At 43.6% G+C, this 16,294-nt stretch overlaps 1 protein-coding gene across 1 annotated transcript in view; it reads right to left on the bottom strand.

Annotated features, from left to right (window-relative positions):
- The window catches only part of LOC126281438 (sorbitol dehydrogenase-like), a 100,326-nt gene that overhangs the window by 65,527 nt on the left and 18,505 nt on the right, over nt 1-16,294 (bottom strand). The window contains exon 2 of the mRNA XM_049980409.1: nt 11,290-11,323. Coding sequence (XP_049836366.1) covers nt 11,290-11,323 — 34 coding nt within the window. The remainder of the gene's footprint in view (nt 1-11,289; nt 11,324-16,294) is intronic.

Genomic DNA, 16,294 nt, shown 5'->3' with positions numbered 1-16,294 from the left:
CATGTGTTAAGGCATCAGGGAACAATTTCCATGGAACCTGAGATAGCTGAAGAGGTTAAAAACTCTAAGGAAAGGCAGAGATCGGGTAATCAAAGTCATGGGATACCTCCTAATATCGTGCCGGACCTCCTTTTGCCCGGCTTAGTTAAGCAACTCGATATGGCGTGGACTTAACAAGTAGTTAGCCCACCCAGTTAGCTGTTCGGTCTAACGCACTGCTTTTCGGTAGGGAAGGCGTGCCTGTCCACGGCACGAATCCGCTCGGCGGATAATGTAGAGATCCGGTGTATTGATCAGTCTGTGGATGGTTCTTAAGGCGATTTTCGCTCTGCCTCCGCGAATGCTGGCTGGTTCCCCTTATTCCGCCTCAGTTACACCATGTCGACACTATCTTCACGTACGCGTATACCATTATTACTCTACCACGCAAACATTGAGAAACATTGAGGTTGCAATCGTCTGGTGTGAGATGTTCCTGGGTGGGAAGGGGGGGGGGCGGGGGAGGGGGGGGGAGACTCCAATAGGGACCGAACGGCACCACAATGCTGTAGCCTGTTGTGAGGTTGTGTACCACTGAGGGCTACTGCGGGGACGAAGCGAAGCCTCTCCGTCGTTTCTAGGTCCCCAGTACCATACAATATAATACACTAACAAGTAATTATAAGGCCCCTGCTGCCTCTATGGCAATCCAGTATTTCGATAAAGTTGCTGATGCTGGATTTTGTACAAGAACTGACCTCTCTATTATCTCCCATAAATATTCCATGGGATTCATATCGGGCGATCTGGGTGACCACATTGTCCCCTCGAGTTGTACAGAAAGTTCTTCAAACCATGTGCGAAAAGTTGTGGCCTGGCGACATGGTACATCGTTGCTTGGGAACATAAAGTCCATGAATGGCTGCATATGGTCTCCAACAGCCGAAAATAACCATTTCCAGACAATGATCGGTTCAGTTGCGCCAGAGGATCCAGTCCGTTCCATGTAAACGCGGCCCACACCATTGTGGAGCCATCACCGGCTTGTACAGTGCCTTGTTGACTTCCTGGGTCCATGGCTTCGAGGGGTCTGTGCTACAATCGATACCTACGATCAGCTCTTGCCAACTAAAATCGGGACTCGTCTGACCAGGCCATAGTTTTCCAGTAGTCTAGGGTCCAACTGATACAGTCATGAGCCCAGGGGAATCGCGGCATAGCCCATTAATGCCAAATTTCATCGCACTGCCTAAAGGATGCTTTCGTCGTACGTCCCACATTGACTTCTGCGGTTATTTGAAGCATTTTTGCTTCTCTTTAAGCTTTGACAACTCTACGCTGCTGCTCAGTGTGGTTAAGTGAAGCCCCTCGGCCACTGGATTCTTCGTGGTGAGAAGTAATGCCTGCAATCTGGCATTCTCTTCAGACTCTTGACACTGTGCATCTCAGAATATTTAATTCCTTAACGATTTCCAAAATTGAAAGTCCCATGAATCTGGTTCCTACTACTATTCCGCGTTCGAAGGCTGTTAATTCCAGTCGTGCGTCCTTAATAAGGTCGCTCCGCCAACGCACTGCCCTTTCATACCTTGTGTACGCTATACTACCGTCATTTGTATATGTGCGTATTGCTACCCCATGACTTCTGTCACCGCAGCGTTATATCAAGAGGTTGAATCTCTCTTTCCATGCATCATCCGCGAATGGAAAATGAAAAGGCGAAATGAACCTTCATGTGATGACTCATAAAGCACGTATGCAAACGTAATTCAGGTAGCGCGCAGCAGTCTTGATTGCCATTCAGGGACGTATCCCGGCTTCAATGGCTAAACCTAAATGAAAGTGATTTTAAAATCCGGGCATGTGCATGTTGTAACACCAAGCAAGGTCATTTATAAGTCAAAGCCCGTAATTACGTATATTTGATGTTTGGAGGTTAACATATGTAAAAGTTGCTCAAGCTGGAATTAAGTGCTGGCCGCCGCCTTGGTTTGGCGTGCGTGGTTGGAACAGATAGAGCGGCATACCAAGTAGGCATTGAAGCTGTATAATCCTTTTTAGCATTTGGCATCTGCCTGGCAGCACATCTACAGGGGGACGAACACACAAGCTAAGGAGCGATTGGCTCCACTACCGAAGAGTCCACTGCTGGGTCGCGCGGGGTGGCCGTGCGGTCTCTGACGTCTTGCGTCTTGTCACGGTTCGCGCGCCTGCCCCCGTCGAAGGTTCGAGTTCACCCTCGGGCATGGATGTGTGTGTTGTCCTTACCGTAGTTCGTAGTAATAGACGGCGAATCATTGAGTAAAACTGAAGTGATATCAGGTGTTCCCCAGGGAAGCGTCCTGGGACCTGTGCTGTTCTTGATCTATATAAATGACCTGGGTGACAATCTGAGCAGTTCTCTTAGGTTGTTCGCAGATAATGCTGTAATTTACCGTCTAGTAAGGTCATCCGAAGACCAGTATCAGTTGCAAAGCGATTTAGAAAATATTGCTGTATGGTGTGGCAGGTGGCAGTTGACGCTAAATAACGAAAAGTGTGAGGTGATCCACATGAGTTCCAAAACAAATCCGTTGGAATTCGATTACTCGATAAATAGTACAATTCTCAAGGCTGTCAATTCAACTAAGTACCTGGGTGTAAAAATTACGAACAACTTCAGTTGGAAAGACCACATAGATAATATTGTGGGGAAAGCGAGCCAAAGGTTGCGTTTCATTGGCAGGACACTTAGAAGATGCAACAAGTCCACTAAAGAGACAGCTTACACTAAACTCGTTCGTCCTCTGTTAGAATATTGCTGCGCGGTGTGGGATCCTTACCAGGTGGGATTGACGGAGGACATCGAAAGGGTGCAAAAAAGGGTAGCTCATTTTGTATTATCACGTAATAAGAGAGAGTGTGACAGATATGATACGCGAGTTGGGATGGAAGTCATTAAAGCAAAGACGTTTTCCGTCGCGGCGAGATCTATTTACAAAATTTCATTCACCAACTTTCTCTTCCGAATGCGAAAATATTTTGTTGAGCCCAACCTACATAGGTAGGAATGATCATTAAAATAAAATAAGAGAAATCAGAGCTCGAAGAGAAAGATTTAGGTGTTCGTTTTTCCCGCGCGCTGTTCGGGAGTGAAATGGTAGAGAGATAGTATGATTGTGGTTCGATGAACCCTCTGCCAAGCACTTAAATGTGAATTGTAGAGTAATCATGTAGATGTAGATGTAGACCGTAAGTTAAAGTTAGATTAAGTAGTGTGTAAACTTAGGGACCGATGACTTCAGCCGTTTGGTCCCATAGAATTTACCACAAATTTCCCAAAAAAATGTCCACTGCTGGTAGTATGTCCGCTCTCATCGACTTAACGCTTTCCAGAAGGCGGGACACCTTGGGGCTCACTTCAGCCGCAGTCAACCTTCAGCTCTGGAGGCGAGTCGTTCGTGACCGGAACGGTGCAGTCATTCCATGTCCCGCACTTATGCAGGCAAACTGATGTTGTATGTCTCTGCTCGCAATGGCGGACGCCACGCCTGGGGGCTGTTTTCCGCTGCAAGAATCGCCGGGGATGCCCGCATGTACTGGCGCGCCATGCGCTGACGAGGAGAGCACGGCAACTGCCATCACCCGATTTCGCTGAAACTTCGCTTCGAGGCAGAGGGGTCAAAATAATCGAATACTTGTCTCGGTTTATCAGTAGACACTCGACCGTTTTTGAAAGAGCGACTCGCAAAGTTTTCGATGTGTTTTCCAGGTACTTTGTGTGCCTTTTATCGTGCCGTATCCTCAGGCGAAATGGTAGCACACTGGTTAGCCCCACAGCCTCTTCATGTTGTGCCCCATCTTCGAAACCTGATTATTACTTTTATTAGTGTTTATCAGTTATATACCCATGTCTATAAAAGATTACCACAGAAACGTCTCCCTTTGAATATTGATATAACAGTTATTTGTCTGCTAATTGTATGTCAGATGAAAGATTTTTAAAAAAATGTAAAAATAAACTTAAATTGTTTTCGGTGTAATTCCTGTAGTGTACCTTGATTCATAATCAATTGCAAGCTCCAGTTTTCAAAAAAGTGTTTCGTTATGCAAGATTCGTCACAAAATTATTTGTGAACATGCGAATGCTTCACCATTTTTAACGAAGTTTCTTTCCCGAGTGAGACTCACACGAAGAAACGTCGCTGCGGCAAATCTGGCTTTGTGCAATGCTCGTGGTGTTCAGAATATGTATGTTTCGAATGTTTCTACGATCGGTATCATCCAAAAGAAAGAAGAATAAACAAATGAATAAAATATAAGAATTAATGTAAGAATTGATATGAGAATGAAATATTAGATTACGAGAATTTAACAGGTTGTAACCCCTCAACATACCATATAAGGCAGACATATATTATAAATGTGTGACACTTATAGTGAAATCCAGTTGTAATTTTACAGTTAATATAACGCCCTTGTTTTCCCTAATATGATAAGAAACACTTGTGTAGTAAACTTGTATGAACGTGGGTAGATAAATGAAAAAATAAGAATAAAATAAGTAAAACAGAGTAATCGCAATTCGAACATTTGGTCCAGAATTAAGAAGTTGCGAAGCTAACCACAGAGCGACCATTTCGTCTGAGGCTATTCCGCGGTAATAGGCACATAAAGTATCTCGAACATGCCTTGAAAACGTTGACAGTTTTTTTTTTTTTTTCAGAAACAGTCGGATACCCACTGAGAAGCCGAGACGCGTGTGCGCTTATGTTGACTGCTCTTTCGTTGAGCGAAGTTTGTGATAAATCGGGTGGTGGCACTTGCCCTGTTCTCCTCGTGATTTGCGGAGTCGTAACAAGACGTTGCAGGCCGGCCGTTATGACCGAGCGATTCTAGGTGCTTCAGTCCGGAACCGCGCGACCGCTACGGTCGCAGGTTCGAATCCTGCCTCAGGCATAGATGTGTATGATGTCCTTAGGTAGTTAGGTTTAAGTAGTTCTAAGTTCTAGGGGACTGACTACCTCAGATGTTAAGTCTCATAGTGCTCAGAGTCATTTGAGCTAAGACGTTGCACTTGTTACTGCGGACGTCATATGTAAGCATTCCGACCCAGCCGCTAGCCGTCTTTCGCATCAAGCACAGCCGTATTCGCCGCGTCAAAGAATATTAAGGGTGCGTTGCACTACGAATGATGCTACGATTGCTGTGGCTTGTTTTCTAATACGAAAGTCATACTGAAAGACGGGAGTAACCCATTTCTAAAATTCAAATTCCAACAAGGTCACTAGTAGGGTCTCAATCTACAGACCTTACACCACATGTTTTCATAGTGTGACTTCATTCTGTGTACCACGAGACCACAGGCAATATTCAAAAATGGCGGGCATCAGCGTTTGTTTCGACAGCATTCTGTCCTAGTTAAAGAGAGAAAATCTGCTGCTGAAATTCACCTCAGACTTCAACTTGCCTATGGAAATGTCTGCATGTGTGTGAAGCATTTCAAAAACGGGAAAACTGGCATCCGCGATGAACCTCATAGAAATCGGCCGTGAACTGCCCCCACGGAACGCAGCAAGGAAAGAGATGGTGGTCTCATTAGACAGGACAGACAGTCATAACGAATGAAATCGCTGCCAAGCTTGTAGTATGACTTAGTGCCCTGCAAGAAATGATTCAAAGCTTAGGTTATCGAAAAGTTTGCGCTCGTTTTGTCCCACGTTTATTGACTGCAGGCCACGAAGTTCAGAAGAAAATCATAAGCCAAAACTTTCTTCAGAGATTTCAAAAGGGAGATGACGATTGTTTTGACGAGTATTGTGACAAGCGACGAAAGCTGAAAAAGGAAGAAATGCGAGGCAAACACTACAAGACAGTGGAGGATACTCAAGGCTCTCATCCCGCTGGAGCGTAGTTCTATCGTAAGGATATTTTCAAACTTGCCGAACAATGAGAAATATATGCAAAGAAATGGAGATCAACTGACAGGAGATTCTGTAGATTAGGATGATGTACTTGGTTCCTCTAAAAAAAGAGAAGTATTAATAAATTTAAAAATTGTTGCACACTACTTTCAGTACGATCTTCGTAAAATTTTTGGCTGTTAATGCTCTTTTCTTGAGCCACCACTGGTCGTCATCTTGACCGGAATCCAACGCCTCAACGCAGCCCTGCCACTATAGAGACCACCCATCCAGTGCCTTTACGTCAGAGAAGACTTAAGTGTAGAGGAAACTAATACTTCATCATCTTACAGGAGGAGTACCTATTTCCTCATGTAGAGAAATCTGAAGAAATGATCTGTTTTACTTCGTGAAAAGCTTTCAAACGCCCAGATTTCTTTATCATCAACAACCAGTTTCAGCAGACTTTGATGTCATCTTCAGGTCTTCGAAATATTTGTTACAAAACGTGTTCATTGTGAGTTGGAACCTCGTCATGTTAACGGACCAAAATGTCGCACGCTATACGAAGATTTGTCAGAAATAAAACATTTACAGTCAAAAAGCACCTTGTGCACATGGTCATATTCGTATATGTAGCACTCATAGATGGTTCAAATGGCTCTGAGCACTATGAGACTTAACATCTACGGTCATTAGTCCCCTAGAACTTAGAACTACTTAAACCTAACTAACCTAAGAACAACACACAACACCCAGCCATCACGAGGCAGAGAAATTCCCTGACCCCGCCGGGAATCGAACCCGGGACCCGGGCGCGGGAAGCGAGAACGCTACCGCACGACCACAAGATGCGGGCTCTCATAGATGATTCTTATGTCATTAACATCACAATACACAATAAAATACACACTAGCACATCCTTTTTACGTTAACTTGACAGGTTCCATTGACTAATGATCAACTTCAGATGGCGTATACAGGGTGGCACACTTAAAACTGTCGGAGCAAACATCTCTGGATCAACAAAACATGGTGAAGAACATCTTTCACGGGTATGAGTGCAAGGCAGGTGTTCACGAAAGTAAATACTATGAGATGTTCTAAAAAGTAAGCAGTCGGTTCAATGCACACTTATGTTTCTTCAATGGACACCCCTTGTTAGTTCTTACGCAATCAATAACATGAAAATCACAAAAAGGATGGCGTTGGTTGTATCGCAATACATCAATAACATCCAGAGAAACTGCAAAGAGAAGTTGAAACTTGAAATAAACAAAAAGCACCGCTATAGCAAATCCCGAGATGTAAACGTGAACTCCAGGTTGCGCGTAAACGCTATGTGTAGGTAATCTTACTTTCAGTGTTATCACGATAGCCCAAAGTTATGATACCGTTTCCTGCCACAAACATGGATGTATACTTATGGTTTTCCTCTTGCATATTTTATTTATCTACTTACGCACTACGGAAGAGTACCGGTCTGTACACGCTCAGCCATTACACTACTCAGATGTGTACTGGAACGGGCCGCAATCGGAGCTGTGTATGTGACAGATCTCTTGGAAGTAGGTAGATTCATGTACAGATAAGTGGCGCTGATAAACTGTACAATGTAATTGGTATCATTGTTGTAAACGTGATATTAATTTACCTATCCGTCCGTTTTACGCATTGGAAGTGGTTTTCACAAATGAAGAAATGGCTGACATGTTAACTTTACGGAGTTCTACACCAAAATGGCACACGAGCGGCATAACTGTTTGGCCATCCTTACACTAATAGACATCATCCGAAACGACTTATCTTTACGAATATTGTTAGAAAGCTTCTCGCAACACGACACGTGTCTCCATGGACATGTATTCGTAGCAAAAGAGTAACACTTGAGGCAGCAGAAGTAGCGATTCTGGCGGCCGCTGCAGTAATCCCTCATGCCAGTGCTTGTGGAATGAAGAGACTGGCGAGAATTCCTCGAACAAGAGTGCTACTTATTCTTCACAGGTATAAATACACCCGTACCTCGTGTCGCTACAAGATAATAACTTTCAGTTCGTCTGGAACACTTACAGTTGGTTCTACGGCAAGGATTGACTTCACGCTAAGGGTGATATTTACCGATGAAGCTACGTTCACAGACCGTGGGAACGTCAACTCACACGATATGCGCTAGTGGTCGCCGGAAACCCCACATTGGCTTTGTCAGGCAGGACTTCAGCGTCAGTGGTGTGCCAACATATGATATGGCATTGCAGGTCAACACATCGTTGGCCCGTATTTCAATGACAGCAGTCTTAACGGGCGGCAATATGGGCGGTTCTTGAGATGTACCTTACCTGGACTGATGAAAGACCTATCTCTTCACCTACGTCAAATAATGTGGTATCAGCATGATGCCATGGTATCAAGAAATGCACTGAGCAAACAATTCCCAACTAGATGAATAGGACGGGGCAGTCATATTGAGAGATTTCTAGCGCGGTCGCCGGACCTTACCCCCATGAGCTTTTTGGTGTAGGGGCATGTGAAAAATGTGGTGTATCAGTATGTTCCAACAACAATGGACAACATGAGAGCCCATGTTGCAGCTGCGTGTTGTGTAGTAACACCAGAAACACTGACAGCAGTGAGTCGATCGGTGTTGGAGGTTGCACCGCGTGTTCCCATTTAACGGCGATCTTTTCGAACATACATTGTAGCGTTTCTGCTGTGAGAAATGTGACTGCCCAAAAAATGGTTCAAATGGCTCTGACCACTATGGGACTAACATCTGTGGTCATCAGTCCCCTAGAACTTAGAACTACTGAAACCTAACTAACCCAAGGGTATCACACACATCCATGCCCGAGGCAGGATTCGAACCTGCGACCGTAGCGATCACGTGGTTCCAGACTGAAGCGCCTAGAACCGCTCGGCCATTGCGGCAGGCTAATGTGACTGCATACCGGCGCACATTTTGTGTGTTTCTGAGAAGACGTGTTTTGTTTTCTAGGTACTGCTGTACGTTTATGTAATCGTTTCACCCTGAACAAATCATTTCCTTATTTTTCACTGCGTGTGGCTGGGCATCTGTATTCTTTCCAGTCCTCTTCATAACAGTGTAAACAGCAATAAATTCAGCGTTTGTCACAACGTAGTATGAAAATCACATTGCAATTACTAGCAACATGAGGCATCTCTGGAAGTACAATAGCGGCACGTTTCGTTTATTTCAAGAGTCAACTTCGCCTTGCAGTGTTTCGGGATGTAATTGACATACTGCGATGCAACCAACGCTATGCTTTTTGTTATTTTTCATGTTACTCATTACTTAAGAAATACACTCGAGTGCCAAAGAAACTAGTATAGACATGCGTATTAAAATACAGACATATGTAAACAGGGAGAACACGGCGCTGTGATCGGCAACGCCTATATAAGAAATAAGTGTCTTGCACAGTTGTTAGATCTGTTACTGGTGCTACAATGGCAGGTTGCCAAGATTTAAGTGAGTTTGAACGTGGTGTTACAGTCTGCCCAGGAGCGATGGGGCAGAGCGTCTCCGAGGTAGCGATCAAGTGGGGATTTTCCAGTATGACCAATTCACAAGTGTACCCTAAACATCAGGAAAAATCAAATTTCCCACATCGCTGAGACCGGGAAAAGATCCTGCAAGAACGGAGAGGACGACGACTCAAGAGAATTGTTCAACGTGAGAGAAGAGCAATCCTTCGGCAAATTGCAGCAGATTTCAATGCTGGACTATCAAGAAGTGTCAGCCTGCGAACTATTCAACGAAACTTCATCGATAGGGGCTTTCGGAGTCGAAGGGCCACTCATGTACCCATGACGACTGCACAATACAAAGCCCTACGCCTCGCTTGGGCCCGTAAACACAGATATTGGACTGTTAATGACTTGAAACACGTAGTCTGGTCGGACGAATATCGTTTCAAATTGTGTCGAGTGGATGGACGTGTATGGGTATGGAGACAACCCAATGAATCCATGGACCCTGCAAGTCAGCAGGCGACTGTTCAAGCTGGTGGAGGTTCTGTAATGATGCGGGGCTTGTGCAGTTGGAGTGATGTGGGACCCCTGATATGTCTAGATACTACTCTGACAGGTGACATGTACGTGAGCATTCTGTCTGAGACCTGCATCCATTAAATGCATAATGCATTCCGACGGACTTGGGCAATTCCAGCAGGACAATGCGACACCCCACACGTCCAGAATTGCTACAGAGTGTCTCCAGGAACACTCTTCTGATTTTATACACTTCAGCTCTCCACCAAACTCCCCAGACATGAACATTATTGACCATATCTGGGATGCCTTGCAACGTGCTGTTCGCAAGACATCTCCTCCCCCTCGTATTCTTACAGATTTATGGAGAGCCCTGCAGGATTCATGGTGTCAGTTCCCTCCATCACTACTTCAGACATCAGTTTGAGTCAATGCCACGTCGTGTTGCGGCACTTCTTTGTGCTCGCGGAGGCTCTACATGGCAGGGGTACCAGTTTATTTGGCTCTTGAGTGTAACATGAGGTGCCCATTTAAAGAAAACATAATGTGTGTAGAAACTAATATTAGATTAATTTTTAGAATGGCTCATAGTATTTACTTTGGTGAGCCGCTCCCTTCATTCATAGCTCTGCAAGTCGTTTTTCAATATCTATTGTTGACTCAGAGATATTTGCGCTGAAGCGTTTGAGTGGGAACCCTGCGTAGTACAACTAGTTACACCTCATACGGCGTAGGAGATATATCATCAGTGAAAGGAAAGTATAAAGCTAACATAAATAGATGTATTAATGTGCATTTTATTGTGTATTGCGATGTTTATAACGTAAGAATCGTCTGTGAGCACTACATATACAAACATGACCATGTGCACACGGTGCTTTTTGATTGTAAATGTTTTTTTTTCTTTCTGAGAAAGCTTTCTGTAATGTGCTACATTTTCTCCACTAACATGACAACTTGATATGAGGTTCCAACTCACAATGAACATGTTTTGTACAAAAAATTTCTAAGACCTGAAGATGACAGCAAAGTCTGCCGGAACTGGTTGTAGAAAATAAAGAAATATTTATCCGATCTTGGTTTTAGAAATTTTTTCTCTTTCCGTTTCGTGGGCAGTGACAGCACGCTTATTGAGCACTGTGTTTTATGATAACTAGCAGAACAGAAAGTGGCTCTTCTGTGTTTTTCCACACCAAACTATCGAGATTTCAAATTGTACACTTATAATAACAAGCGAGGAGATAAAATTGAACAACGGACAAAAATTGCTTACACATATGGTACATATTGCCCTTTTCGCTACTCGAGAAAAAGAGATGAAAATCCTTTTTACTGCAGTTACAGTTCGAAATATAAATTTTACTTCTCGATTAACATTGAAATGAAATATAGATGCAGGTCATAGCCAAGAGAATCTTACCGTTTTCTCCGGGTTCTGGGATCGGCCTCTGCTCCTGAAAAAGAGACAAGACAACGTTAAATTACGCAGTTTGTTGCTTAATAGTACAGTAATGACGTATGTCAGTTATAGTGCTCAGAGATAACAAAAGGAATTATTAGATCATTCATCTGTTGCCACCAGCTCACAGTCTTTGTGGCTGAGATTACTGGTAGTGCAATTCGCTTGTGGATGACATTGTAGTTGCTTTTTCACCTTTGTAACTTGTAGAAATATGTCAGCCTCTCACAGAGCTGAGCTCGTTAGTTAAGTTGTTTTCTTAGCTGATGTATCTGTCGACCGTGCTCCCTACAATATACTTTGCAAAATACGGTACATTTGTGGGGAGGGGGGAGCGGGGGGAACTACGAGCTATCATAGGTAAAAAAAACACCTGTCCTGATATTCATTAACGAGGGCTACTCGGCAGGAACGCTCCACCCATTTACCTTGAGTCGTAACAGTAATATGTAGTCTTCCTTTCACCCAATCGGCAACTGGCAATCTAAAAACGTGCGTAAAGTTAATACAGGCCAAACTTTGGTGTGCTTACTGTTAAGATAGAAAATTACAGGTTGTATTTCGTAGAGAACTGAACGAGTTTCTGTATATGCATTGTCCTTTCATAGAGAGTGAGATAACGTTTACTTGAGAAAGAAGCGATCATTTTCAGCAATTGACCACTAAATAAAATGTCAATCTTGAACACAGTAAACGTTTTTGTACAAATACATGAGAGAATGGTGACACCATACGTTAACACCTTTAAGTATAACAAATATTCCTGAAAATGGCCGATTATCAACTGAAAGACGTTATACAAAACGTTTCCTGGATAAGTGGTGTCAACAATTTCGATTCAAAATAAAGAACAATTCTTACGTTTATTGCTAGCTTCTGCTTATTTACGTCAACATTGGGGAAATTTCAGATCAAGGAGAAGTTATTGTAAAAGATAAATCTGTAGTAGGGTGGAGTGTATTCTGAGTCAGGCCATCTAAAATTAGCTGAACATTTCTCGGCTAAGTGAGACGTGACATGTGAAACTTGGTCAAGTCCCTTAATAACCAGTTTTTCTACAAACTGGACAATTGCACTATCTGATCAAAAGTGTCCAGACCTCTGTCTGTGGACATTGAGACAGGGTGTGTCCACCCTTCGCCTTTATGACGAATTCTGCAGGGTACATTTTCAATGACATGTCTGAATGTCTGTGGGGGGATGGCAGCTTGTACTTCTCGAACGAAGCCGACCTTCTGACTCATCCCAAGGGTGTTTCATTGGGTTCAGGTCGGGAATTCGGGCAGGCCGGTCAATTTCAGAAATGCTGTTGTCCACAAACCATTGCCTGACAGATTCTGGTTTATTGACAGGGTGCGTTTTCACGCTGCTACAGTCATCATTCCCAAAAAGTTCCTCTGGTGCGCACAGTGCACGATGCAGTACATCTACATCTGCATCTACGTGATTACTCTGCTATTCACAATAAAGCGCATGGCAGAGGGTTGAATGAACCACCTTCAAGCTGTCTCTCTACCGTTCTACTCTCTAACGGCGAGTGGGAAGACGAGCACTTAAATTTTTCTGTGCGAGCCCTGATTTCTCTTATTTTATCGTGATGATCATTTCTGCCTATGTAGGTGGGTGCCAACAGAATGTTTTCGCAATCGGAGGAGAAAACTGGTGATTGAGATTTCATGGGAAGATCCCGTCCGAACGAAAAACGACTTTGTTTTAATGATTGCCATTCCAATTCACGTATCATGTCTGAGGCAATAATACAAAACGAGCTGCCCTTCTTTGAACTTTTTCGATGTCTGTAAAGTGTGTTCATATAATTTCGCATTTAGCATTTTCTTAAGTGCAATAAGAGGACCACATCTTAACAACGAAAAACATCCCGAGCCCGTAACACTACTTTCTCCATACTTCACTGTCGGCACTACACATGATGGCGGGAAGCGTTATCTAGGCATTGCCAAACGCAAGGCATTCCAGCGGATTGTCATAGGTTATAGCGAGACTTACCATTCCAAATCCCTCGTTTCTAGTTGCCCATTGTCCAGTGGTGTTACTCTTTGTTCCACCTCAAGCGTCACCTCGCACTGATTCAGAAATGTGTGCCTTGCATGGAGCTGCTCGACCATTGTACGCAATTATTTTTAACTTCCTAACCGTAGTCATTGTGCTAGCTGGACTACTGGTAGATCTTCGGTACTTACGAGTGATTCCTTCCACTGGTTTCAAGTGATTTTTTGTAAACGCCCTTCGCAGTGTCTGGAAACCCTTGTCCGACAGTACATAAGGTCTACCGGTTGTTGGTCTAGCTTTGTTGTTCCTTCGCGTTTCCACTGTACAGTCACATCACCAACGGTCGACTTGGGCAGCTTTAGATTGGCTGATATGTCCTTGATATAACTGTTACTCTGTTAACACCTACTGAGTCATCCTGACGGACAATTTCTGCTGTTACTACTTCACTACAGACAACACCGTACTCTGCCCCTCCAATTACGCTGCCGGGTCCGCCTCTCGTGACATCTAGTGGTCGATTCTGCTTACATTGTAGTGTCTGGATACTTTTGTTTTGATAGTGTACTAACGCAATGGTGTGTACAAGTATTCACCTGTAGCCGGTTCGTCTTCCCATATAGAGAAAACGAGGAGGAGCTTCCTAAAACATAAGGAAAACGCGTAGATGCTATCAAACTCGAACACATGAGTAAATCATCTGTGGCCATACACATGCAAGATAACACACAAAATGCATGACGTACAAAATAATCCTTCACACTGCTGATGAAGGTAAAAATTTGATTTGTTACAATAATCTGAAAATTTATCTACCCATATTTTTTAAAAAAACTGGCATTCAGACCATCTTTAGCTGCTGGACAAAGTCCGTTTCAAAATTTTTCCCAACAACCACGTTGTTCCTACGTGTTCTTCAGCGTCATCTCCATACCTTCAAGTAGATCGTCGTTTCGGTCTGTTCCTACACCGAAGCGTCTCCTTGCACCACCTACCACCCACTCCACTGGTGACATGCGCCGCCAATCTCCAATTCATTTTTGTTATCGTCATAAACACGTCTTCCGAACCATTTTGTTCCCTGTATATATATATATATATATATATATATATATATATTGTTTTCCAGTGTCTCCTAGAATTGCGTGACATGTACTTCTGCATTAATCGCTTGCCAACTTCAGTTTTTGAATGGTTTTCACATTAAAAGTCAACATCTCATTGCCATAATTCCAAATTGAAAACACATACATTTTATATCTTACCATTCCAGATGTATCGAAAACTTAATTTTGAAAACAGTCAATAGTGCAGCAAAAGGATTTTAGACTCTCGTTATGCTTGTTCATTCGTTTGGCTGTCCATCCCTGTCCGCAGCTCGTGGTCTCGCAGCCGCGTTCTCGCTTCCCGAACTCGGTGTCCCGAGTTCGATTGCCAGCGGGGTAAGACATTTTCACCTGCCTCGAGATGAATGGGTGTTTGTGTTGTCCTCATCATTACATCATCATTCGTGAAAGTGGCGAGACTGGACTGAGAAAAGGTTGAGAATTTGTACGGGCGCTTATAACCGCGCAGTTGAGCGCCCCAAAATCATCATGTCCATCCCCTCAATTTCTGCAACTACCCTAAAACCAAAATCATGAAATGTGTTCGGAAACAGCGAATACAGTTCCACCACAGCTACAGAACTGAAAATTTGTGTCGGATAGAGACTCGAACTCACGTTTTCCAGTTAACGAGAGCAGTCGCATTAACTGCTTCGGCTGTCTGAACACGATTTGCGGACAGACCCAGATTTCTAATGTCTCAGAGTCTGGTAGCCGTAGTGTTCACACAGTTAAGTGATTCCACGATGACGACACAAAAAAACGTTGTTCAACGGTGACTGTCCTTACTCGCGACAACGTTCTAATAAGAGAGCTTAGAGAAATTGGTTTCCTGCCTTGATAAATGCCTAAACAATAGTGGTAACTATGTAGAAAAACAGATTAAAAATGCTCTTTCTTGTAAAAATAAATTTCCGTTTGAAAAAAAATATTTTTATGAGTTTTCTTCCAAAACGGTGTTTATTTTTCCGGACATGATATAGGCAGTCCAATTGGGAAAAATGGACACACTACTTTATGAAAAAAATGGCCTATGTGGCCAGTTCACTTTTAATGTGATTCCCCTAATAAGAGTTAGTTACTTCCCTAGACCCGTGGTCTAGGGGTAGCGTCTTTGATTCCCACCACTGCCTAAATTTTGATAAATAATCAGCATTGGCGGCCGAAGACTTCCGGCATAAGTAGTCAGCCTCATTCTGCCAACGGCCTTGTCAAAGAGGGCAGAGGAGCGGATAGAGGTTCAGGGCACTCTCTTGTCCTACGGATGGGAAATTGCCCCTAAAGGTGGAAGAATTAGCAATGATCAACGACATGAGGATGCAGAAGGCAATGGAAACCACTGCATTAAAGACACGTAACGTGTATCAACAGGACATGTGGCCTGTAGTTGAAGAAGTGTCACGATGATCTCTCCATTGGCAAAAGATTCCGAAATAGTCCCCCATTCGGATCTCCAGGAGGTGACTGCCAAGGGGGAGGTTACCATGAGAAAAAGATTGAATAATCAACGAAAGGATAATGTTCTACGAGTCGGGGCGTGGAATGTAAGAAGCTTGAACGTGGTAGGGAAACTAGAAAATCTGAAAAGGGAAATGCAAAGGCTCAATCTAGATATAGTAGGGGCCAGTGAAGTGAAGGGGAAGGAAGACAAGGATTTCTGGTCAGATGAGTATCGGGTAATATCAACAGCAGCAGAAAATGTACAACAGGTGTAGGAATCGTTATGAATAGAAAGGTAGGGCAGAGGGTGTGTTACTGTGAACAGTTCAGTGATCAGGTTGTTCTAATCACAATCGACAGCAGACCAACACCGACAACGATAGTTCAGGTATACATGCCGACGTCGCAAG

The sequence above is a fragment of the Schistocerca gregaria genome, chromosome 7 (assembly GCF_023897955.1).
Source record: "Schistocerca gregaria isolate iqSchGreg1 chromosome 7, iqSchGreg1.2, whole genome shotgun sequence".
In the NCBI taxonomy this organism is placed as follows: Eukaryota; Metazoa; Arthropoda; class Insecta; order Orthoptera; family Acrididae; genus Schistocerca; species Schistocerca gregaria.
Note: the sequence above shows the minus strand (reverse complement) of the source record. Positions and strands in the feature narration are given on the sequence as shown.